Source organism: Melanerpes formicivorus, unplaced genomic scaffold (assembly GCF_026170545.1).
Source record: "Melanerpes formicivorus ecotype bairdi unplaced genomic scaffold, bMelFor1.0.p_v2 SCAF_10, whole genome shotgun sequence".
Lineage (NCBI taxonomy): Eukaryota > Metazoa > Chordata > Aves > Piciformes > Picidae > Melanerpes > Melanerpes formicivorus.
Genome location: NW_027142362.1, coordinates 20,760,745 through 20,785,222, shown reverse-complemented (window position 1 = coordinate 20,785,222; position 24,478 = coordinate 20,760,745). Strand labels below are relative to the sequence as shown.

The 24,478-nt window shown below is 55.1% G+C and overlaps 2 protein-coding genes across 2 annotated transcripts in view; both read right to left on the bottom strand.

The window, feature by feature from the left end:
* Nucleotides 1–5,220: 5,220 nt before the first annotated feature.
* Nucleotides 5,221–10,373, bottom strand: LOC137443934 (uncharacterized). Its single transcript, XM_068144154.1, has 12 exons — nucleotides 10,180–10,373; nucleotides 8,810–8,941; nucleotides 8,550–8,564; nucleotides 8,239–8,437; nucleotides 7,928–8,160; nucleotides 7,714–7,749; nucleotides 7,109–7,123; nucleotides 6,797–6,995; nucleotides 6,492–6,718; nucleotides 6,279–6,314; nucleotides 6,045–6,152; nucleotides 5,221–5,642 (listed from the first exon to the last, which is right to left on the bottom strand). Exons 2-12 carry the CDS (start codon nucleotides 8,810–8,812, stop codon nucleotides 5,622–5,624), a joined length of 1,092 nt encoding a protein of 363 aa, XP_068000255.1. The 5' UTR covers nucleotides 8,813–8,941; nucleotides 10,180–10,373; the 3' UTR covers nucleotides 5,221–5,621.
* Nucleotides 10,374–12,281: 1,908 nt separating this feature from the next.
* The window catches only part of LOC137443933 (uncharacterized), a 31,347-nt gene continuing 19,150 nt past the window's right edge, over nucleotides 12,282–24,478 (bottom strand). The window contains exons 2-8 of the mRNA XM_068144153.1: nucleotides 15,436–15,573; nucleotides 14,237–14,309; nucleotides 13,986–14,000; nucleotides 13,672–13,870; nucleotides 13,361–13,593; nucleotides 13,175–13,209; nucleotides 12,282–12,561 (exon numbers count right to left, since the gene is read on the bottom strand). Coding sequence (XP_068000254.1) covers nucleotides 12,546–12,561; nucleotides 13,175–13,209; nucleotides 13,361–13,593; nucleotides 13,672–13,870; nucleotides 13,986–14,000; nucleotides 14,237–14,309; nucleotides 15,436–15,573 — 709 coding nt within the window. The 3' untranslated portion in view covers nucleotides 12,282–12,545. The remainder of the gene's footprint in view (nucleotides 12,562–13,174; nucleotides 13,210–13,360; nucleotides 13,594–13,671; nucleotides 13,871–13,985; nucleotides 14,001–14,236; nucleotides 14,310–15,435; nucleotides 15,574–24,478) is intronic.

The window sequence follows — 24,478 nt, the reverse complement described above, 5'->3', positions numbered from 1 at the left end:
TACAGCCAGTCTGCTCAGAGAATGGTGTCAGAAGCAATTGGCATCATTAATAACCAGTGTTTTAGTCAGCTTGAATATGAATTGGCCAAAGGTGTCAAATACTTCAAGAAAGGCTTCTTCAGATACACTAACAAGCAGAAGCCGCCCAGTACTGAACTACTCACTAACAACACTGAAAAGGTCCTCAACACCACCTTCATGGCTGTCTTTACCAACTTTCTTGTGTTCCAGACCATGGGAACAAAAATGCATGTTGATGCAGACACAGACCCTCCTTCAGTGAAGGGAGAGTTGGTCTGTCAACTATTACAGGAGCTTGACTTGTACGAATCAATGGGTGCAGATGCTGTGCACGCAACGGTGCTAGGCAGCTGGTTGATGTTGTTGCAAGGCTGCTCTCCATAATCTGTGAGAAGTTATGGTGATGAGGAGACATCCCAGAAGACTGGAAGAAGGCTAGTGTCACCCTTTATCTATAAGAAGGGCTTCAAGGAGGCCCCAGGTAGTTATAGGCCCATTAGCTTCACTTCAGTGCCTGAGAAGGTTATGGGATAGATCCTCCTGGGGATTGGTACAAGTCAGCAGAAGCACGTGACTGGAAAAAGCCAACACCAAGCCCCTGCTGCAGAGCCACAGCGCCACAGTGAGCCCCTGCCCCGGCGGTGTGGGCAGCTGCACACAGAGGGCTGCAGAGATGGCAGAGTCCTTACTGTGGTACCCAGCAGGGATGTCCCTGGGATGGAGCTGGTGACAGAGCTGGGCTGCTGGCACCTCCAACAAGGGCTGTGGGAAATGCAGCAGAGATGAGTTATGATGACATCATAGGATCACAGGATGTTAGGGATTGGAAGGCACCTCCAAAGATCAAGGCCACCCCCCCTGCCAGAGCAGGAGCATAGAATCCAGCACAGGTTACACAGGAACACATCCAGATGCATCTGGAAAGTCTCCAGAAAAGGAGACTCCACAACCTCTCTGGGCAGCCTGGTCCAGTGCTTGGTGACCCTCACAGTGAAGAAGTTCCTCCTCCTGTTGAGGTGGAACATCCTATGCTGGAGTTTATATCCATTACTCCTTGTCCTATCACAGGGTGCAATTGAGCAGAGGCTGTCCCCTCCCTCTTGACCACCAGCATTCAGGTATTTATAAATATTTATTAAATCCCCTCTCAGTCTTCTCTTCTCCAGACTAAACAGTCCCAGGGCTCTCAGCCTCTCCTCATAGGGCAGACACTCCAGTCCCTTCGACATCCTGATAGCCCTCACTTGGACTCTCTCCAGCAGATCCTTGTCTCTCTTAAACTGGGGAGCCCACAACTGAATGCATTACTCAAGATGAGGTCTCACCAGGGCAGAGTAGAGGGGGAGGAGAACCTTCCTCGATCTCTTGAACACACTCTTCTTAATGCACCCCAAGACTCCATTGGCCTTCTTGGCCACAAGGGCATATTGCTGTCCCAAGCAGGCCTTGCTGCCCCCCAGCACTCCAAGGTCCTTCTCTACAGGGCTGCTCTGCAGCAGATCCCCTCCCAACCTGTTCTGCTGAAGTTTATTCTTCCTTCCCAGGTGAAGGACTCTGCACTTATCCTTGTTGAACGTCCTTGGGTTCCTCTCTGCCCAGCTTTCAGTCTGTCCAGGTCTTGCTGAATGGCCTCACAGCCTTCAGGTATCTCAGCCAAGCCCCCCAGTTTGGTATTGTCAGCCAACCTGCTGAGCAGAACCTGTCCATCCCCTCATCAATGTCATTGATGAAGATGTTGAACAGGACTGGACCCAGCACTGATCCCTGGCCTTGTGTAAATTGTTTGACATTGTCCCCATGACATCCTGGTCACCAAGTTGGAAAAGCTTGGACTTGAGGGAGGCCCAGTGGTGGATAAGGAAGTGGCTGGAGGGCTGCACTCAGAGAGTTGTGGTCAAGGGCTCAGTGTCCAAATGGAGAGCAGGGCCAAGTGGTGTCCCTCAGGGGTTGGTACTGGGATCAGTGCTGTTCAACACCCTTGTCATCAAGAGGGACAGTGACATTGAGGCAGCCTCAGCAGGACTGGACATGATGCAAAACTGTGTGGTGTGGCTGACACTGCAGGGAAGGGATCCATCCAGAGTGGCTTGGACAAGCTGAAGAGGTTGGCCCAAGTCAACCTCATGAAGTTCAACAAGGCCAAGGGTAAGGGCCTCCAGCTGGGTAAAGGCAGTCCCAAGCAAAGTCAAAGCTGGATGAGGAGTGGCTGGAAAGTGGCCTGGAAGAGAAGGCCTTGGGGGTGTCAGTTGGTGACAAAGTCCCCAGGAGCCAGCAACGGTCACTGGCAGCCCAGAGCCAGCTGTGTGCTGAGCTGCATCCAGAGGAGGGAGAGCAGCAGCACAGGGAGGGGATTCTGCCCTTCTCTGCTGAGACCCCAATGCAGCACTGCCTCCAGCTTTGGGGCCCCCAGCACAAGAAGGACCTGGAGCTGCTGGAGAGGTTCCAGAGGAGGCTGCCAAGATGATCAGAGGGCTGGAGAAGATCTCTTAAGGGAGAGAGTTGAGGCTGTTCAGCCTGGAGAAGAGAAGGCTGTAGGGAGAACTTAGAGCAGTCTTCCAGTACCTGAAGGCACTACAGTAGAGTTGGGGAGAGACTTTTGACAAGGGTGGGGAGTGCCAGGACGAGGGACAATAGCTTTGGGCTGGAAGAGGGGAGACTGAGACTGGAGATGAAGAAGAAATTCTGAGAGTGAGTATGGGGAGACACTGGAACAGGTTGCCTAGGGAGTTCCTGGATGCCCTCTCCCTGGAGGTGTTGAAGGCCAGGTTGGATGAGGCCTTGAGCAACCTGGGCTGGTGGGAGGTGTCCCTGCCCATGGCAGGGGCTGGGAAGTAGACGGTGTTGAAAGTTCCTTCCAAGCCAACCCATTCTGTGCTGCTCTCATCTCTCTTGCATGGCAATCCAGTGCTACCCAGGAGGCTGTGCAGTCCCCCTGTCACCACCCAATGTGCATAAGGCGGCAGGAGTTCCACCCCCTTGCTTGCCAGCTTGTCCTCAGACATCAGAGGGACTGGGTGCGGCCAAGCTTAGCTCCTGAGTGATGCCCAAAGGGATCTTCAGTGGGAGTGAGTTACCGTTGTCAGGAACGGAGTGAAGACTCAAACGGAGCCAGATGCCAAAGCGCTTTATAGAACAGGCAGCAGGGATCAGCCCCATGGGGACTCCTGTAGGGAACCTGTGTCGCGATCAGGCAAGGGGGGATGAGGTGAACGGCAGTGCCGAGGGGGGAGCAGGCAGGACAGCAGCTCCCTGCGGCTGCGACAGCTCTGTGCGGTGGCGCCAGCTGTCCGGGGTCGTGATGGCAGATCCTGGGGTGATGGCAGCTAGCAGAGATGCCCAGCAGCAGCAGCAGTTCTCCTCACGTTCTCTGCAGGTGCCAAAAGCAGCTCAGCTCAGCAGTCCTCGACAGAGTTCTTCCAGCAGCCCGAGCAGCAGCCCGAGCAGCAGCCCGAGCAGCAGCCCGAGCAGCAGCCCGAGCAGCAGCCCGAGCAGCAGCCCCAGCAGCAGCCCCAGCAGCAGCCCCAGCAGCAGCCCCAGCAGCAGCCCCAGCAGCAGCCCGACAGCAGCCCCAGCAGCAGCCCCAGCAGCAGCCCCAGCCCAGCAGCTCACTTAACAGCCCTCTCCCTGCAGCAGCTTCTGGCAGCCTCCAGCACACTTCTAGTAGCCGATTCTCTAACAGCCAGTTCCTCCCTAGCCCACTCGCCCCCTGGAACCGGTTCCCCGGTGGCCAAGCCCAGCAGCAATCCCCTCTCCGCCACACCATGACTCCTTTCAGAGCTTCACAGAGCTGCTAGACATAGCCCCCGCCCTGATTCGGCAACCTCCAGGGTTCTAAAGGCTCTCAGTGGACCCCAGAAGGCTAAAGCCTCGAAAGATTCTCCCAGCAATGTGGAGCCATATCTACAATAATTATCGATCCCTTGCATGCCTGCTGCGTTTGTGTTGCTTTCACTTTTGCTCTCCTTTTCCTGGAAGCTCCTTTCCCCGAAGCCAGTGCTGAGCGACCTCTAACTCTGCTGCAGCCAAGAACCTGCACCACCCCTGGGGAAACTTCTCATTCTATCGCTTGTTGGTAAGGAGCACAGACCAACCCCTAGCTGCTTCCAACCTCCTTTTATGGAGCCCTAGAGAGACAGAAGCTCTCAGCTTTCAGCCTCCTGTTCTGACAAAGGCTCCCCCAGGTGGTCTCCCTCTATGCCCAAACTTAGTCAGTGTCAACCATCAAGCAGTCCCAGCTTGAAGAACCACAAAGCCCCAGGCAGGTTTCATAGCTTGCACTGTGTCCAGGTTTCCCTTTCCCTCTTTCTTCACCTCTCACAAAGAGCAGGAGAGGTCAGCTGCAGCACAGGGAAGGAGCTCCTTCCAATTCCCCCTTACCCCTGCTGCAGGAAGGGTGGCACCTGGGAGTTAGTTGGTCCCCAGAGCTGGCCTCATCTGCCAGGAAGGGCATCATGAGATGCCCATTTAGAAGGAGGGGCTTGAGTATAGGTCTGGTTAGAAGCAGCTGAAGAGATCGTTTAGCATGGAACATATAGGCTGAGGGGAGAGCTTCTGGCTCTCTACTACTCCCTGAAAGGAGGATAGAGCCCGGTGGAGCTTAGTCTCTTCTCCAGAAGTAGACAGGCAAAGAGGAAATGATGTCAAGGGTCACCAAGGGAGGTTTAGGTTAAATGTTACAAGAAACTTCTTGACTGAAAGTGTTCCCAGAGACTGGCACAGGCTGCCCAGGGAGGTGGTTGAATCCCCATCCCTGCAGGGGTCTCAAAAGGACAGAGAGGTGGTGCTGAGGGCCATGGTTTAGCACCAGCTCTGGTGGAGTTAGGTAATGGTTGGACTCCATGGTCTCAAAGGTCTTTCCCAACTAAAGCAATTCTATGAGACTGTGATCCTGGCTGCAAGCCAAGCCCAGCCCCAGCATCAGCCTTCAGGGGCTGGTGCAGGAGTCCTTGCTGCAGGAGACCTCTGAGGAGCCTTTTGATGGCTCTGAGGAGCAGGATGCCAAGATCCCCAAGGCAGAGGTGTCCTGGCTGGCCAAGCACAAGGCCTACATCCTGGACCCTGCTCACCTCCTGCTCCTGCACAACACCAAAGCCCTGCAGCAGAGCCACAAGGCCACAGGGAGCCCCTGCCCCAGGCCTGTCCATGCCCCAGGGCCAGCAGTGGTGTCCAGCAGCCTGGGCTGGTGATGTCCTTCTCTGCAGCCACGAGCCTTTGGTCAGAGCTGTCTGCCCCTGTGCAGCTGAGGAGGGCAGGGATGGGGCAGCTGGGTGGGCTCCTGGCAGCAGCCCAAGGTCAGCCCAGCACAGCTGCATGGGGACACGTTGTCTGCTCTAGGACATCCAGGCAGTACCTTCTGCATTGTCTTGTGCTCTCTGCTTTATTGTCATTGTAGATATTGGGGGAGGGAAATGGGGACATTGAATGGAGGCAGCAGTACTGAAGCCCCCAAGGAATGCATGGCAAGGCAGCTGCAGCAAGCAGCTCCTGCTCAGCAAAGGTCCTTCCCTGGGCTGAGGCGTTGGGGTGCGTGGGGCAATGCTGAGGCTCCTCTGTGGCTCAGGGCTGGTCATCCTCAGGCTGATGTGGCTGTTGCCACTCCCTCACATCACTGGACACCACCCCTGCAATATGAGGGTGGGTTGGCATGAGGGTGGACTGCAAGTGGGCCCAAAAGGTATGAAGCTTCCCCAGATGCCCTGTTCTGCCCTACCCACTGCTTGCTGCTGGGTCCCCTCTTAATGCTGGGAGCAGGAGCTCAGCACTCCTGGAGAACCCAAAGACCTCTTGGGGACAGCAAAGCCCTCCCAGGGACCTGACTGCCTTCCCAGGACCCTATGACCTTTCCAGAGGAACACATCCTCCTTTGGGGAGTCCATCCCTACTGGTGACTCAGCCCTCCCTTGGCACTCACAAATTGGGACCCCTCCACCCCATGGACCTCAGCCTTCTTAGAGATATCAGAGCCCTGTTGGGGACTTCAGTCTTATTGGGGTCCTTGCACCCCTCCCAGGGACCCCAGCCACCTTTGATGACCCTGTAGCTCTCCCAGGGATATCAGAGCCCTGTCTGGAAGGGCTAACACTGGGGATACTCATGGCCTCCCCTTGGTCATCTTCATCTGAGATTTCCACCTGCAAGAGAAATATGTCCTTGCACAGGGGGTTTGAGTGGCCCCACTACTGTCCCACAGATGGCTCCACAGCCTTCCCAGGGACCCGGGAGACCTACTAAGGAGGGCTAAAACTGGGGATACTCACAGCCTCTTCTGTGTCAATTTCTTTTTCAATTTCCACCTACAAGAGAAAGTTGTCCATGTGCAGGGGGCTTGGCTGTCCCCAGCACCAACCCCAGCACTGCCCCCATCACCTATGGGGAGCCTGAGGAGATCCTGGGTCAGGATGCAAAGGCAGAGCTGGCTGTGGGTGCAGGAGCCATCACACCACAGCCATGATACCAAGCTCCATGCTCACCAGTTGAATGTTGAAGTCTGCCAAGCCCAGGAGCCAGAGGGCAAAGTGGATGCAGTTGTTGGTGCCTAGGTGATACTTGGCTTTGCTGTGCATTGCCTCCCTGACTTTGCTATGGAAGTCATTGAGGTCAATCCCTCCTCTCTTCCTGTAAATCTGGCATTTCTGTGTTGCCATTTTCATGGCCTGGAAGCCTTCCTTGCTGATCTGACCAGGCTCACCAGTGCTTCCTGGAAAACCAAGAGCCACCGTTGCCCTGGCCCAGGCTCTGCCTGGTCACAGACATGAGCTGGGGCTCAGGCACTTACCCTGGAACTGTATGACTTCTCCATCCCCAATGTAGACAGCTGCATGTTTGAAGAGGCAGTAAAGGGGGTTTTTATCATCCATGGGGACAAGCACAATGTCCCCAGGCTGCATTTCTTCCTCTGTCACTTCATCGAAGACCTTCCCATGCCCAGAGATTCTCTTGCGCAGCAGAAACTGAATCGCATTATACAGTCTCTCCTAATGGCACCATGGAGGGAGGGTGAGGAGGGGGCAGAACAGGCCCCACCCAACCCCAACACCCCCTGACTCCCCCATGCTGCTAGCCAAGGTCTCCCCAGGCTCCTACTTACAGAACTGCTGGACACCTGCAAGGAGAGAGGAAGAGAAATGGGGTCAGCAGCTGTGCCTGGAGGGCAGAGTCCCATCTGCCACTACACCCTGCCCGTGATGGCTGCTGCCAGGGCAAAAGTCATCCTGTGCCTCTCTGCTGCTGCAAGGTGGAGACATCCTGAGACAAGCCCTGTTCCTCCCCTCCCCCTTGTCCCAGCAGCACAGTGGTGTGGGCAGCTGTCTGCAGAGATGGCTGAGTCCTTACTGTGGTATCCAGCAGTGATGTATCTGGGAAGGAGCTGGTGACAGGGCTGGGCTGCTGGCATTTCTAACAGGGGGAACATAGCCATCCTGGGGACCCTAAAGGCCTCCTGGGGATGGTCCAGCAGCTCCTTATGAAGGACCCAGTCCCTTCAAGGAAATCCATTGCTCCTAGGGACCTCTCCCTACATCCCGGAGACCCCACAGCCCTGTTGGTGATGCTGCTTTCCCAGCACCCCATGACTCTTCCTCCTTTTGGGGTCTCTGCATCCCTCTCAGGGATTCCAGTCCCCTTTGAGGGCCTCAAAGCCTTCACAGGGACCCCATATCTGTGCCAGGGAGGGCTGACACTTGGGGTACTCACAGCCTCTTCTTTGCAATCTTTGTTTTGGATTTCCACCTGCAAGAGAAATGTGTCCATGCACAGAGGACCTGTCTGTCCCCACCTATGTCCCCAGCATGGTTGGGACCACCTATGGGGCAGCCCAAGGGGGAATTGGTTCAGGATGCAAAAGCAGAGCTGGCTGTGGGTGCAGAAGCCATTGCCCCACAGCCATGATACCGAGCTCCATGCTCACCAGTTGCCTGTAGAAGTCCTCTAAGCCCAGAAGCCAGAGGGCAAAGTGGATGCAGTTGTTGGTGTCTGGGTGATCCTTGGCTCCTCTGATCATCACCTTCCTGACTTTGCTATGGAAGTCATTGAGGTCAATCCCTCCTCTCTTCCTGTAAATCTGGCAATTCCCTATTGCCTTCTTCATGGCCTGGAAGCCTTCCTTGCTGATCAAACCAGTGTTACCCTCACCAGTCCTTCCTGGAAAACCAAGAGCCACCATTGCCCTGGCCCAGGCTCTGCTATGTCACAGACACAAGCCGGGGCTCAGGCACTTACCCTGCAAGTGTATGACCTCTCCATCCCCAAGGCAGACAGCTGCATGTTTGAAGAGGAAGCAGGTGGACTGCAGATTCTCTGTGGGGAAGAGCACAATGTCCCCAGGCTGCATTTCTTCCTCTGTCACGTCATCGAAGATCTCTCCACGCTCAGGGATGCTCTTGTGCAGCAGAAACTGAATCGCCTTATACTGCCTCCCCTAATGGCACCATGGAGGGAAGGTGAGGAGGGGGCAGAACAGGCCCCACCAAACCCCAAACCCCCTGACTCCTCCATGCTGCCAGCCAAGGTCTCACCAAGCTCCTACTTACAGAACTGCTGGACATCTGCAAGGAGAGAGGAAGAGAAATGGGGTCAGCAGCTGTGCCTGGAGGGCAGAGTCCCACCTGCCACTACACCCTGCCTGTGATGGCTGCTGCCAGGGCAAGGACAAAAGTCAGGCTGTGCCTCCCTCCTACTGAAAGGTGAAGACATCCCGGGATAAGCCCTGTTCCCACCCCCCCCAGTACCAGCGTCTCGGGCAGCTGCCTGCAGAGGGCTGCAGAGATAGCAGAGTCCTTAACATTATTACCATCAGCGATAGCCCTCGGACCGAGCCCGTAAGGGAGCTGGGCTGCTGGCTCCTCCAACAAGGACTGTGGGAAGCAGAGCAGGGATGGCTTATATCCAGTGGTGCTGGATCCAAGCTACAATTTCCTACTTCCTGTGACCATGAAGGATGGAGAAAGACTGAAAAACAATACTGAGCACAGCACAAACTCTGTGAAAACCTGCCTGGGGCTTTCTGCTTCTTCAAGCTGGTGCTCATCTGCTAATTGCAACTGAATGCTATGTTTAGGAACAGAAGGTGACATCCTGGGATAGCCTGGAAATGAGCCTGAGTTCCAGCCCCCTACTGTGGCACCCAGCATCCACATTCCCCACCTCTGGAATCTGCACAGTGCTAAGTGTTGGGGTGCAGGGCAGGCAGGAGGTGCTGTGCGGCTGCTGTGGCAAGAGTGGTGCTAGCATGGCAATAGCAGGGACAGGCAGCAGCAGGGGTAGGTCCTAGCACAGGTCGATGCTAGCAGGGAGGGTGCCAGCAGGAGGTAGGTGCTACAGGGGTGGGTCCTAGCAGCAGCTGAGTGCCAGCAGAGGCTGGGTGCCAGGCTCACTCTGCCCCTCTCCCCACAGCTGAGCACCCTGGGGCAGACCCTGTGAGCCCTGGCCAGGCTGTTCCTCCAGACCCAGTGCTGGGTGCCACAGGTGTGTGGGTGCTGGCAGAGGGTCCCTGCTTAGGGGCTGGAGCAGAGTGCTGGCAGCTTTGGCATCCCCCTTGCATGGCAATGAAGTGTGGCACAAGAGGCTGTGCAGTCCCTGTTGCATTTGTGTTGCTCTCACTCTTGCTCTCCTTTTCCCACAAGTTCCTTTCCCCGAAGCCAGTGCTGAGTGACCTCCAACTCTGCTGCAGCCAACAGCTGCTGGCCAAACTGCACCGCCCCTGGGGGAACCTGAGACCATTTCCTCTCATCCTGTTGCTTGTTAGGAGGGAGAGGAGACCAAGCCCCAGCTCATTCCAACCTCCTTTCAGGGAGTCTTAGAGAGCCACAAGGTCTCTGCTCAGCCTCCTGTTCTCCTGACAAAGGCTCCCCCAGGGGGTGTCCCTCTGTGCCCAAAGTTACCATTCTGTGTGAATCGCCAAGCAGCCCCAGCTTGAAGAAGCACAAAGCCCCAGGCAGGTTTCACAGTTTGCACCGTGTCCAGATTACCCTTTCAGCCTTTCTCCACCTCTCACAAAGACAAAGAATAGAAGAGGTCAGTTGCAAGCCGGCAAAAGTCATCTAGCCGCTGAAGGTGGAGACATACTGGGACAAGTCCCGTTTCTCGTCTCGCCCCTGTCCCAGCGGAACAACAGCAGCAGAAGTTTCCTGCAGGGGGCTTCGTAGATGGGAGCGTCCTTACCACACTACCGAGCAGTGATGTCCCTGGGACGGAGCCGGTAACGGAGCTGGGCTGCTGGCACCTCCAAGAGCTGTGGGAAACGTAGCAGGGGAGGGCTGGGTTGGGAGGTGCTGGATACAAGCTGACATTTCCTGCTTCCTGTGACCGAGGGAGGCGGAGAACGCTGAAAACGAAACCTGAGCAGAGCACAAACCCTGTGAAAGCCTGCTAGGGTCTTTCTGCTATCCAGAGATAGGCAGGAGCAGGGGCAGGTCCTAGCAAAGAAGGGTGATAGCAGGGAGCGTGCCAGCAGGAGTTGGGTGGCAGCATGGACAGTGCTATCTGGGATGGGTCCCAGTAGCAGCTGAGTGCCAGCAGAGGCTGGGTGCCAGGCTCACTCTGCCCCTCTTCCCACAGCTGAGCACCCTGGAGCAGACCCTGTGAGCCCAGGCCAGGCTATTCCTCCAGACCCAGGTGCTGGGTGCCACAGGTGTGTGGGTGCTGGCAGAGGGTCCCTGCTTAGGGGCTGGAGCAGAGTGCTGGCAGCTTTGGCATCCCCCTTGCATGGCAATGAAGTGTGGCACAAGAGGCTGTGCAGTCCCTGATGCATTTGTGTTGCTCTCACTCTTGCTCTCCTTTTCCCAGAAGTTCCTTTCCCTGAAGCCAGTGCTGAGTGACCTCCAACTCTGCTGCAGCCAAGCAGCTGCTGGCCAACCTGCACCGCCCCTGGGGGAACCTGAGACCATTTCCTCTCATCCTGTTGCTTGTTAAGAGGGAGAGGAGACTAAGCCCCAGCTCATTCCAAGCTCCTTTCAGGGAGCCCTAGAGAGCCAGGAGGTCTCTGCTCAGCCTCCTCTTCCCCTGACAAAGGCTCCCCCAGGTGGTCTCCCTCTGTGCCCAAAGTTACCATTCAGTGTCAATCACCAAGCAGCCCCAGCTAGAAGAAGCACAAAGCCTCAGGCAAGTTTCACAGTTTGCACCGTGCCTAGGTTTCCCTTTCAGTCTTTTTCCACTTCTCACTAAGAGCAGAAGAGGTCAGCTGCAAGTACTACCCCAGTACACAGGTGGTTGTCCCACTGTGCTGTCGGGTCCCTGGCCAGGACTGAGACACTCAAAGCACCCAGGGAAGGATGTCACTGCAATTCACCCATACCCCAGATTTAGCCAGGGTGGCACCTAGGAGGTAGCCCTCCAGGGTGATCTCATATGCCAGGAAAGGCATAATGAGATGCCCACTTAGAAGGAGGTTCTGGAGAACAGGTCTGGTGAGCAGTAGCTGAAGAGATTGTTTAGCCTGGAAAAAGGGGGCTGAGAGAAGAACTTCTTTCTCTCTACAGCTCCTTGAAAGGAGGTTGGAGCCAGGTGGAGCTTAGTCTCTTCTCTACAAATATACAGGCTGAGAGGAAATGACATCAAGAGTAACCAAGGGAGGTTTAAGTTGGACTTAAGAAGAAATTTCTTGACTGAAAGTGTTCCCAGAGACTGGCACAGGGTGACCAGGGAGGTGTCTGAATCCCCATCCCTGCAGGGGTTTCAAAGGGACAGAGAGGTGGTGCTGAGGGCCATGGTTTAGCACCAGCCCTGGTAGAGTTAGGTAATGGTTGGACTCCATGATCTCCAAGGTCTTTCCCAACTAAAGCAATTCTGTGATTCCGTGATCCTGGCTGCAAGCCAAGCCCAGCCCCAGCATCAGCCTTCAGGGGCTGGTGCAGGAGTCCTTGCTGCAGGAGAGCTCTGAGGAGCCTTTTGATGGCTTTGAGGAGCAGGATGCCAAGATCCCCAAGGCAGAGGTGTCCTGGCTGGCCAAGCACAAGGCCTACATCCTGGACCCTGCTCACCTCCTGCTCCTGCACAACACCAAAGCCCTGCAGCAGAGCCACAAGGCCACAGGGAGCCCCTGCCCCAGGCCTGTCCATGCCCCAGGGCCAGCAGTGGTGTCCAGCAGCCTGGGCTGGTGATGTCCTTCTCTCCAGCCATGAGCCTTTGGTCAGAGCTGTCTGCCCCTGTGCAGCTGAGGAGGGCAGGGATGGGGCAGCTGGGTGGGCTCCTGGCAGCAGCCCAAGGTCAGCCCAGCACAGCTGCATGGGGACACGTTGTCTGCTCTAGGACATCCAGGCAGTACCTTGTGCATTGTCTTGTGCTCTCTGCTTTATTGTCATTGTAGATGTTGGGGGAGGGAAATGGGGACATTGAATGGAGGCAGCAGTACTGAAGCCCCTAAGGAATGCATGGCAAGGCAGCTGCAGCAAGCAGAAGGGAAGAGCTCCTGCTCAGCAAAGGTCCTTCCCTGGGCTGAGGCGTTGGGGTGCGTGGGGCAATGCTGAGGCTGCTCTGTGGTTCAGGGTTGGTCATCCTCAGGCTGATGTGGCTGTTGCCACTCCCTCACATCATGGAGCACCACCCCTGTAATGTCAAGGTGAGTGGTGGGCTGCAAGTGGGCCCAAAAGGGATGGTTGTTTCCCAGATCCCCCCTCCTGTCCTTTCCACTCTTGTTTCTGGGTCTCTCACACACACTGACAACCGGAGCTCAGCACTCCTGGAGAACCCAAAGGCCTCCTGGGGACCCCATTCCTTTTTGGATTCTCCAGCCCTCCCAAACACCTCATCTCTGCTGAGGCCCCCACAGCCCCTGTTGGAGGACCCAATCCATCCTGGTAAACTCAGCCCTCCTGGTATCTCACAGCCCTCCTGGTGACCCCTCCCTCCCAGAGCCCCCAGTGCTTTGCTTGTGACCCTGTTTTCCAAGCACCCCATGACTCTCCCAGAGGAACATATCTTTCTTTGGTGACCCCATCCCTGCTGGTGACTCAGCCCTCCCTTTGCCCTCCCAGTCCTGATGGAGATGCAGCTACACCATGGGCCTCAGGCCACTTGGAGAAGTTCTAGTCCTCTTGGGGAACTCAGTGCTATTGGGGTCCTTGCATCCTACCCAGGGACCCCTTCTGCCTCTGATGATTCCACAGCCTTCCCAGGGATACCAGAGCCCTGTCAGGAAGGGCTGACATGGGTTACTCACGGCCTCCCTCTGCCATCTTTATGTGAGATTTCCACCTGCAAGAGAAAGGTGTCCATGCTCAGCGGGCTTGCTCTCCACACCGATCTCCACAACCCCAGCAGGAAATGGGTCAGGATGCAAAAGCAGGGCTGGCTGTGCACACAGAAGCCATCACACCACAGCCCCGACAGCCAGCTCCATGCTCACCAGTTCCATGTAGAAGTCCTCTAAGCCCAGAAGCCAGAGGGCAAAGTGGATGCAGTTGTTGGTGCCTAGGTCATAGTAGGCTACGCTGTTCATCGCCTGCCTGACCTTCGCACGGAATTCATTGACCTTGATCCCTCCTCTTTTCCGCCAAGCCTGGAACTTTCCCCTTGCCTTTTTCAAAGCATGGAAGCCTTCCTTGCTGATCCGACCACTGCTGCTCTTATCCTTCAATCCTGGAAAACCAAGAGCCACCGTTGCCCTGGCCCAGGCTCTGCCATGTCACAGACACAAGCTGGGGCTCAGGCACTTACCCTGGAAGTGTATGACCTCTCCATCCCCAAGGTAGACAGCTGCGTGTTTGAGGAGGCAGTAAAGGGACTGCAGATTCTCTATGGGGAAGAGCACAATGTCCCCAGGCCGCATTTCTCCCTCTGACACTTCGTAGAAGATCTCTCCATGCCCAGGGATGCTCTTGTGCAGCAGAAACTGAATGGCCTCAAACTTGCTTTCCTAATGGCACCATGGAGGGATGGTGAGGAGGGGGCAGAACAGGCCCCACCAAACCCCAAACCCACCCTGACTCCTCCCATGCTGCCAGCCAAGGTCTCACCAAGCTCCTACTTACAGAACTGCTGGACATCTGCAAGGAGAGAGGAAGAGAAATGGGGTCAGCAGCTGTGCCTGGAGGGCAGAGTCCCACCTGCCACTACACCCTGCCCGTGATGGCTGCTGCCAGGGCAAAAGTCATCCTGTGCCTCCTTGCTGCAGCAAGGTGGAGACATTCCAGGACAAGCCCTGTTCCTCCCCTCCCCCTGTCCCAGTAGTAGAGTGCTGCAGTGAGCTGCCTGCAGGCTGTGGAGATGGCAGAGTCCTTACTGAATAACTCATCGGCCATGACCCTCGGAAGGAGCTGCTGCTGGAGCTGGGTTGCTGGGGACTCCAAGAAGAACTGTGGGAAATGGAAGAGGGATGAGTTATGTCTGTAGGTGCTGGATCCAAGCTACAATTTCCTACTTCCTGTGACCATGAAGGATGGAGAAAGACTGAAAAACAATACTGAGCACAGCACAAACTCTGTGAAAACCTGCCTGGGGCTTTCTGCTTCTTCAAGCTGGTGCTCATCTGCTAATTGCAACTGAATGCTATGTTTAGGAACAGAAGGTGACATCCTGGGATAGCCTGGAAATGAGCCTGAGTTCCAGCCCCCTACTGTGGCACCCAGCATCCACATTCCCCACCACTGGAATCTGCACAGTGCTAAGTGTTGGGGTGCAGGGCAGGCAGGAGGTGCTGTGAGGCTGCTGTGGCAAGAGTGGTGCTAGCATGGCAATAGCAGGGACAGGCAGCAGCAGGGGTAGGTCCTAGCACAGGTCGATGCTAGCAGGGAGGGTGCCAGCAGGAGGTAGGTGCTACAGGGGTGGGTCCTAGCAGCAGCTGAGTGCCAGCAGAGGCTGGGTGCCAGGCTCACTCTGCCCCTCTCCCCACAGCTGAGCACCCTGGGGCAGACCCTGTGAGCCCTGGCCAGGCTGTTCCTCCAGACCCAGTGCTGGGTGCCACAGGTGTGTGGGTGCTGGCAGAGGGTCCCTGCTTAGGGGCTGGAGCAGAGTGCTGGCAGCTTTGGCATCCCCCTTGCATGGCAATGAAGTGTGGCACAAGAGGCTGTGCAGTCCCTGTTGCATTTGTGTTGCTCTCACTCTTGCTCTCCTTTTCCCACAAGTTCCTTTCCCCGAAGCCAGTGCTGAGTGACCTCCAACTCTGCTGCAGCCAACAGCTGCTGGCCAAACTGCACCGCCCCTGGGGGAACTTGAGACCATTTCATCTCATCCTGTTGCTTGTTAGGAGGGAGAGGAGACCAAGCCCCAGCTCATTCCAACCTCCTTTCAGGGAGCCGTAGAGAGCTAGGAGGTCTCTGCTCAGCCTCCTGACAAAGGCTACCCAAGGTGGTCTCCCTCTTCCCAGCCCCTGAAGGTGAAGACATCCTGGGACAAGCCCTGTTCTTCCTCTGTCCGGGTCCCAGCGGTATCCCAGGACATGCAGCTTCCTGTAGGGGACTGCGTAGATGGGAGCGTCCTTACCACATTACTGAGCAGTGATGTCCCTGGGACGGAGCCGGTAACGGAGCTGGGCTGCTGGCACCTCCAAGGGCTGTGGGAAACGTAGCAGGGGAGGGCTGGGTTGGGAGGTGCTGGATACAAGCTGACATTTCCTGCTTCCTGTGACCGAGGAAGGCGGAGAACGCTAAAAACGAAACCTGAGCAGAGCACAAACCCTTTCTGCTATCCAGAGGTAGGCAGGAGCAGGGGCAGGTCCTAGCAGAGAAGGGTGATAGCAGGGAGCGTGCCAGCAGGAGTTGGGTGGCAGCATGGACAGTGCTATCTGGATGGGTCCCAGTAGCAGCTGAGTGCCAGCAGAGGCTGGGTGCCAGGCTCACTCTGCCCCTCTTCCCACAGCTGAGCACCCTGTGAACCCTGGCCAGGCTGTTCCTCCAGCCCTGATGCTGGGTGCCCCAGGTGTGTGTGTGGTGGCAGAGGGTCCCTGGTTGGGTTCTGTCGCAAAGCCCCAGGCAGGTTTCCCAGTTTGTAGCATGTCCAGCTTTTCCTTTGAGTCTTTCTTCCAATCTCCCAAGGATTAGGAGAGGTCAGCTGCAAATACCATCCCAGCACCCAGGTGGGTGTCCCACTGTGGTATGGGGTCCCTGGCCATGACTGAGGCACTCAGTACTCAGGGAAGGATCTTACTGCAGTTAATGCATGGCAAGGCAGCTGCAGCAAGCAGAATGGAAGAGCTCCTGCTCAGCAAAGGTCCTTCCCTGGGCTGAGGTGTTGGGGTGCGTGGGGCAGTGCTGAGGCTCTTCTGTGGCTCAGGGCTGGTCATCCTCAGGCTGATGTGGCTGCTGCCGCTCCCTCATGCCACAGAATATGAACTCCTGCAAAGGCAGGGTGTGTGGGTGGGTGTTTTGTAGACTGGCCCAAGAGGGATGGACGTTCCCCAGATCCCCTTTCCACTCTTGTTTCTGGGTCTCTCACACACACTGACAACCGGAGCTCAGCACTCCTGGAGGACCCAAAGGCCTCCTGGGCACCCCATTCCTTTTTGGATTCTCCAGCCCTCCCAAACACCTCATCTCTGCTGAGGCCCCTACAGCCCCTGCTGGAAAACCCAATCTATCCTGGTAAACTCAGCCCTCCTGGTGACCCCTCCCTCCCAGGGCCCCCAGTGCTTTGCTTGTGACCCTGTTTTCCAAGCACCCCATGACTCTCCCAGAGGAACATATCTTTCTTTGGTGACCCCATCCCTGCTGGTGACTCAGCCCTCCCTTTGCCCTCCCAGTCCTGATGGAGATGCAGCTACACCATGGGCCTCAGGCCACTTGGAGAAGTTCTAGTCCTCTTGGGGAACTCAGTGCTTTTTGCGTTCTTGCACCCTTCATGACCCCACAGCCTTCCCAGGGATACCAGAGCCCTGACAGGGAGGTCTGACGCTGGGGATACTCATGGCCTCCCTCTGCCATCTTTATGTGAGTTTCCCGCCTGCACGAGAAAGGTGTCCATGCACAGGGGGCTTGACTGTCACCACTACTGCCCCCACTGCCTATAGATTACCCCCAGGCAGAGCTGGCTGTAGGTGCAGTAGCCATCACACCAGGGCCCTGACACCCAGCTCCATGCTCACCAGTTGCATGTAGAAGTCCTCTAATCCCAGAAGCCAGAGGGCAAAGTGGATGCAGTTGTTGGTGCCTGGCTGATAGTTGCCTGTGCTGTTCATTGCCATCCTGACGTTGCTATTTAATTCCATGCGGTCCATCCCACCTCTTTTCCGGTACATCAGGTATTTCCCCCTGGCTCTTGTCAGGGCGAGGAAGCCTTCCTTGCTGGTCCGACCAATGTTCCTCTGGACATCAGTGTCTGGAAAATCAAGAGCCACACATTGCCCTGGCCCAGCCCTCACCACGCTGCAGACACGAGCCAGGGCTCAGGCACTTACTCTGGAAGTGTATGACCTCTGCGTCCCCAAGGTAGACAGCTGCGTGTGTGAAGAGGGAGCTGCAGGAGCCATACTGGTGCAGGGGGAAGAGCACCATGTCCCCGGGCTGCAGTGCTGCCTCTGCCACCTCCTCCAAGACCTCCTCGTGCCCAGGGGTGCCCTTGTGCAGCAGAAAGTGAATTGTCTCAAAGGCTGGCACACGGTCGCCTATGGAGGCAGTAGAGGTCGAACCATACCCCAACACTGCCTGATCCCAACAGGATTTCAGCTGGCTCAGGCATCGAGCAATGCTCAGGCACTTACTCTGGAAGTGTGTGACCTCTGCATTCCCACAGTATCACAGAATTTTAGGGATTGGGAGTAACCTTGAAAGCTCATCCAGTCCAACCCCCCCGCAGGGTCACCTGGAGCAGATCACACAGGAACACATCCAGACAGGTTTTGAGTACCTCCCGAGAAGGAGACTCCACAACACCCCTGGGCAGCCTGTTCCAGTGTTCTGGCACCCTACCAGTGAAAACATTTTCCTCATGTTTTCATGGAACTTCCTATGCCTCAACTTCCACCCATTGTTCCTGGTGTTGCCATCGGGCGTCACCGAGCAGAGCCTAGCTCAATCCTCTTGGCACTCACCCTTGTACATATTTATAAACATGAATGTGGTCACTCCTCAGGCTCCTCTTCTCTAAGCTAAACAGCCCCAGCTCCCTCAGTCTCTCCTTGTGAGGAAGATGTTCCACTCCCTAAATCATTTTTGTGGCTCTGACCTGGACTCTTTCAGGCAGTTTCCTGAGGTCCTTCTTCAACTGAGGAGCCCAGAACCGGACTCAATATTCCAGATATGGCACTGGCGCAGAAGGGGCAACCAGTCCTGAAATAGTCCCTATTGCAGCCACTAGGGAAAAAAACAGGCAGTGGAAAAGACAAAACTGATTCTGGTGAAGAACAGCATCATAGAATCATAGAGTTGTCAGAGTTGGAAGGGACTTCAAGAATCATCCAGTTCCAAACCCCCCTGCCATGGGCAGGGACACCTCACACCACAGCAGGTTGCTCACAGCCACAGCCAGCCTGGCCTTCAAAACCTCCAGGGATGAGGCTTCCACCACCTCTCTGGGCAACCTGTGCCAGTCTCTCACCACCCTTATGGGGAACAACTTCTTCCTAACGTCCAATCTTAATCTCCCCACTTCTAGTGCTGCTCCATCCCCTCCAGTCCTATCCCTCCCTGACACCCTCCAAAGTCCCTCCCCAGCTTTCCTGCAGCCCCCTGCAGAACCTGGAAGGCCACCAGAAGCTCTCCTGGGAGCCTTCTCCTCTCCAGCCTGCACAACCCCAACTCTCTCAGGCTGTCTCCAGAGCAGAGCAGCTCCAACCCTCTGCTCCTCCTCGGGGCCCTTCTCTGGACACCTTCCAGCCCCTCCAGAGCCTTCCTGGCACAGAGGCTCCAGAACTGGATCCCGAACTCCAGCTGTGGTCTCAGCAGAATGGAGCAGAGGGGCAGAATCCCCTCCCTGGCCCTGCTGGCCACACTTCCCTGGCTGCAGCTCAGGCTCTGCTTGGCTCTCTGGGCTGCAAGTGCTCACTTGCTGGCTCCTGTTGAACTTCTCCTCCACCAGCACCCTGAAGGCCTTTTCTCCAGGGCTGCTCTCAAGCCAGTCCATGCCCAGCCTATAGCAGTGCCTGGGATTGTGCTGGCCCAGCTGCAGGACCTTGCCCTTGGCCTTGTTGAACCTCGTGAGGTTGTCCTGGGCCCAGCTCTGCAGCCTGTCCAGGTCCCTGTGGATGGATCTTTCCCTCCAGTTGTCAGCTGCACCACACAGCTTGGTGCTGAGGGAGCCTCACTGGCACTGTGTGGTGAAGGCACATTATGCCCAGATATTGAATCTTGTCCCAGCATGTGGACAAGTTTCCTCTCCTTCAGGAGGAAGACAAAAGCCAAGGCATTAGCCAGGCTTGCACGCACCCAGCACATGCAGTGCTCGTGCGAATACCAAGTATGGGCATAATTCTAGCTTCACACTTTCTGTAGGCTGAAACCAGTTGTCTATGAGAGTGCCCATTGGTCAAACCCAGCCTCGAGGAATCTATAAGTATCGCCCCAGTTGGTAAACAAGTTGCCCCCTCTTACACTTTGTCTCTCTCTCCTTGCTGGAGAGGACAACACTTGAGCTACTAGCCTCTGCCACTGAGGTCATTGTTCTCTTCTCTTCTCTGCTTCTCTTATTCATAGGTGCACGCATACTGAAAGCCTCTGCATCGCGAGAGGCAGACCTGAGAATCATTTCCAGAGGGAGGACCTTCGCTGAGTGTGAGAGACCCAGCATTGCCACAGCCAGTTGTACCAACTGGGAGAGTCCACTGTGCCACCAGAGGACTGGACCAACCCCTGAGGGTAAGATCTGCCCAGTTGCCGGGGAGAAAGGACTTGATCGAGACCGAGTCCACATATGCCTAGCCCCGCCATAGCAGGAGGGGAGCCGCCACGTGTGCCGCTCTGAGCCCTGTAAACCTCAGGTAAGACTAAAGCACCGTTCATGCCTATACTGCACGAAACCTGGAACCACTACGAGAGGCCTACTGTTCCTTTTAGCCAAGTAAACGAGAGGCCACTGCTCGACGCAGCCGCATTCTCTCCCCGAGGCCGTTTACATCATCCCCAAGAATCGTCGTAGCTGGGCCGACCCCACAACCTCACCTGCTGCTGCGTCCGATCAGAAACCTCCAAGCCTGCCTATCGGCAACTGTTGCCCTGCCCTGCCGTGCGAGCCGACTCTGAGGGCTGACCCCATGGGCCGACCCGACCAGGACCGATCCTTATTGTCTGGAGGGAATCAGCTGAGTCCTGAAGGGAACTGTGCTTACGGGCCAAGCCGAGGTTCCATTATTCCCTCTCCACTGCTGCGGAGAGAGGAGACAGCATCCCAACGCTGCCGTCCAGATCGACTAGGAACCAGTCCAGCGACAGTAGTCTGCTGGACCTCCACCTTGCTACAAACAACAGCTACAGAGTATCTTCCACGTGCTTCCCATCCACTAGCATTCAGTTCAAAGTATTTGCTTCTAGCAGAGTAGTCTCTTGATGCATAGAAATATTGTAATAGCGCTGTATATAGCCAGAAGCCGCCCGCATCCCGTCAAGTCGCCATCTAGTGGCCAAGCGGCAGAACTGCACCCTTCGTTATATAAATATAGAAATAGTTCTGTAGATAGTTCATAGTTTCATTCCTTAAACGTGTTTCAACTGACATATCATAGTATCAGTCAGGGTTGGAAGGGACCACAAGGATCATCTAGTTCCAACCCCCTGCTATGGGCAGGGACACCCCACACTAGATCAGGCTGGACAGAGCCTCAGCCAGCCTGGGTTTAAACACCTCCAGGGACGGGGTTCAATTAAGCTCTAATCATAACACTAAGCCACTTATGGAATGTATTTCACAAACGTGCACTAGAACATGTATATAAGTTAGTGATTCATCAGTTATTAATAATTTTGAATAGTTATAAAAAGAATATTTTCATAATTCATATGTCATATTGTTAAATGTAATAACCTCTTCATCACAGTAATGGTGCAGCGAGCAGGGTGCACAGCTGTGAAATATTCCATATACAAAATTACAGCCCCAGACTTGGAGTGGGCAGAATTAAATTGTAAAAATATAGATGGCATTCTCGCAAGGCTGAGTGAGCCCAGCAGCGAACACACTGTCCTGATGGCATCTTGTATTATACAGGTGCAGGAGGAAATGAAATTTTTTTTGACCAAAAGATTTCCCAATTGGAAAGGGAACTGTCAAAGTCAGAGGCACAAAGCCATAGACTTCATGATTTATTTGAGCTGCACATAAAAGAAACCATGTCTGTCTTTAAGGCTCAATGGCAATCACATGCTACCTATGAAGTAGCCAGGGCACATGACCCATGAGAGCCAGACTTTCCTATTCTGCCTGTTCCAGCCGACAAGCAGAAGCTAGCTGACTTTGATTCAGCAGCTGCCCAGCATCAGCACGTGAGCAATGTTAGCTCACCCATACCAGACAGGTCAGCAGCTACAGCACTGGTGCAGCAAGCCAAGCCATGCTCCACATCACTGGAGCCACCAGCTTCAGCCACCAGCTTCAACCAGCAACAAATCCCCAAGAAGAAGGTGAGATTCAACTTAGCATCGCTAGATGACTCCCAAGTCAGCAGGGGACCAAGCTTCCCACAACATGGCAGACCAAGAGGTAACCAGGGAAATAGAAGCTCCTGCAATAAGGTATCCAAGCCGACTCGACAATAGCTTGCACAGCATCCCAGCAAGAGAGTTTACGGTGATCCCAGAGACACACGGAGCACCACATCAGGCTCAGATTCTGGATGTGAGTCTAGCCCACAGCATCACCGCAAACTGCAGAAGAGCCAAGCTGCCACAGAAGCCAATAAGGCTAAACCCCACAGCATTCTGAAAGCAAAGCTCCAGGAAAAGACCTCCGAAAGGGAGAGTTCCAAAAGGGACCTCAGGCCCAGCAAGGAGGAACACCAGCAAAAGGTATATACTGGCAGCTGTAAAGCAATAGCGCACGGTCAGAGAAGGGAAGAGCAACACCCTCAAGCATCCCCTTCCACCAACCCGGGCAGACACAAACACTGCACTGGAAGACAACACTGACGAGGTTCCTGCAGCCCCAGTAGAGGGAAAGAAAATACGCAGAGTGACAGGGAATGCTCTAATTTGCGAGATTCGCCTGACTCACTAGACCCATGGTGTGAGCTACTCCTCGATATGGGATGGCTCAAGGAGGATGCATTGTCCATGGAACTGGGGGTGAGGAAGAAAGTAGTGAAAATTATAGTCAGTGGCCTGATGCAACCAAAAGAGGAAAGGGATTATTCCCTGTCTTGATATTGAAGAAGTCCTGTTAGAGTGACAGAGCCCATCCTATCAAGGGGGTGGGAAATTGACAAGCCCCACAGACACTCAGATAGTTTCAGTGTCATATGGGAGTCAAACCCCATCACTCAGTCAAGGGGGTGGTGTGAGATAAGATTGGTTTTGGAGCAAACATTTATTCCACACTGCTAAGGCAGCACGCTCTGTCCATGGCACCAACAAAGATGTTAAACAGGACTGGCCCCAGGACTTATCCCTGAGGGACTCCACTTGGCCCTGGCCTCCACTTAGCCATGGACCACTGCCAGCTGCCCTTTGGGTGCAGCCCTCAAGCCAGTTCTGTATCCACTGAATGGTTCATCTATGGAACCATCCTGCCCCAGCCTGGAGCCCAGGATGTGGTGTGGGACAGTGTCAAAGGCTTTGCTCAGCTCCAGGTTAGTGAGGTCAGCTGCTCAGCCTTCATCTCTTGATGTTGTGACCTTATCATAGAAGGCCACCAGGTTTGTCAGGCAGGATTTGCCCTGGGTGAAGCCCTGCTGATTGTGCCCAATCACCTCTGTGTTATTCTTCTGCCTCAGCAGTGCCTCCAGGAGGATCTGCTCCATGATCTCACTGGGCACAGGGGGGAGACTGCCTGGCCTATAGTTCCCTGGCTCATTCCTCTTTCCCTTCTTGAAAATGGGAGCTGTGTTTCCCCTTTTCCAGTCCCTGGGGACCTCCCCAGACAGCCAGGACTTTTGGAATGTAACAGAGAGCAGTTTAGCAACCTCCTCCCCAGCTCCCTCAGCACCCCTGGGTGTATCCCATTGGGTCCCATGGACTTGAACACTTTCAGGTTCTTCAGGTGGTCACAAACCAGATCTTCACTCACCATGGGCAGTTTCTTCCTCCAGTCCCTGCCATTATCTTCCATCATTCTGGGAGTGTGGCTGGAGCCCTTGCCAGTGAAGATTGAGGTACAGAAGTCATTGAGAGCCTCAGCCTTCTCCATGTCACTTGTCACCAGCTCATCAGTTTCCTTTCTGAGGGGTCCACACCTTCCCCAGGCTTCTTTTTACCATTAATGTACCTATAGAAATGTTTACTGTTCCCCTTGCTCTCCCTGGCTGGATTGAATTCCAACTGAACTTTAGCCTTTCTAACCAGGTCTCCTGCTGCTCAGGCAGCTTCCTTACATTCCCCATTCCAGCTGCCCTCTCTTCCACTCCTTGTAGAGTTTCTTGTTGTGTGCCAGTGTGTCCAGGAGCTCCTTGCAAATGCAGGCAGGTCTCCTAGCATTCTTTCCTGCTTTCCTCCTTGTTGGTATACGTTGCTCCTGGGCACAGAGCAGGTGATCCTTGAACACTGACCAGATGTGCTGGGTCCCTCTTCCCTCTGGGGCTTTTCCCATGATACTTTTGCCAGCAGATCCCAAAGTCTGCATGCCTAAAATGCAGAGTTGCAAGTTTGGGACACATCCTCCTAGTTGCCCTGAGGATCTTAAATTCTATTGCTTCATGGTCACTGCAGCCAAGGTTATCCCTGAGCCTCACATCGGTGCCTAGCCTTTCCCTATTGGTGAGCACAAGGTCCAGCATAGCCTTTTCTCCTTGGTCCCTCTACCATTTGGAGGAGGAAGTTGTCACCTATGCATTCCAGGAACATCCTGGCATGCTGGTACCTGGCTGTGTTGTCCCTCCAGCAGATGCCAGGCTGGTTGAAATCCCCCATGAGGAGCAGGGCCTGTGACTGTGAAGCCACTTCTCTTTGCCTGTGGAGTGCCTCATCTGCTTGGTTCTGCTGGTCAGGTGGCCTGTAGCAGACCCCTACAGTCACATCACCTTCCCCTGGCTTCTCCTTCATCTTCACCCATATGCTCTCCACCAGCTCACCATCCTTGCCCAGGTAGAGCTCCACTCATTTCAGCTGGTCACTGATGTAGAGAGCAACACCTCCTCCCCTCCTGCCCTGCCTGTCCTTCCTGAAGAGCTTGTACTCATGCATCCCTACCTTCCAGTCATGGGAATCATCCCACCAAGTGTCAGGAACAGCCTCTATGTCATAGCATTCCAGCAGTGCAGTGGCCCTTAACTCATCCTGTTTTTTGCCCAGGCTGTGTGCATTGGCACAGAGGCTCTTCAGCTGTGCTGGCAGTGTCACCCTCTGAGGTGAATCCCCCTTGATTCCCCTGGGGTGTCCCAGTGCTTCATCCTTGGCTTGCCTCAGGGCAGGAAGTGGAGAGCCCTTGCTAGCATCCATCCCTCTACCTCTGG

Bases quoted from the DNA above. Each gene is read 5' to 3' on its own strand.
- LOC137443934 (XM_068144154.1), bottom strand. The intron at 7,750-7,927 runs GTGAGCATGGAG...TTTCTCTTGCAG, and splicing joins AGGACTTCTACAGGCAACTG to GTGGAAATCCAAAACAAAGA. The intron at 6,719-6,796 runs GTAAGTGCCTGA...TTGGTTTTCCAG, and splicing joins AGAAGTCATACAGTTCCAGG to GAAGCACTGGTGAGCCTGGT.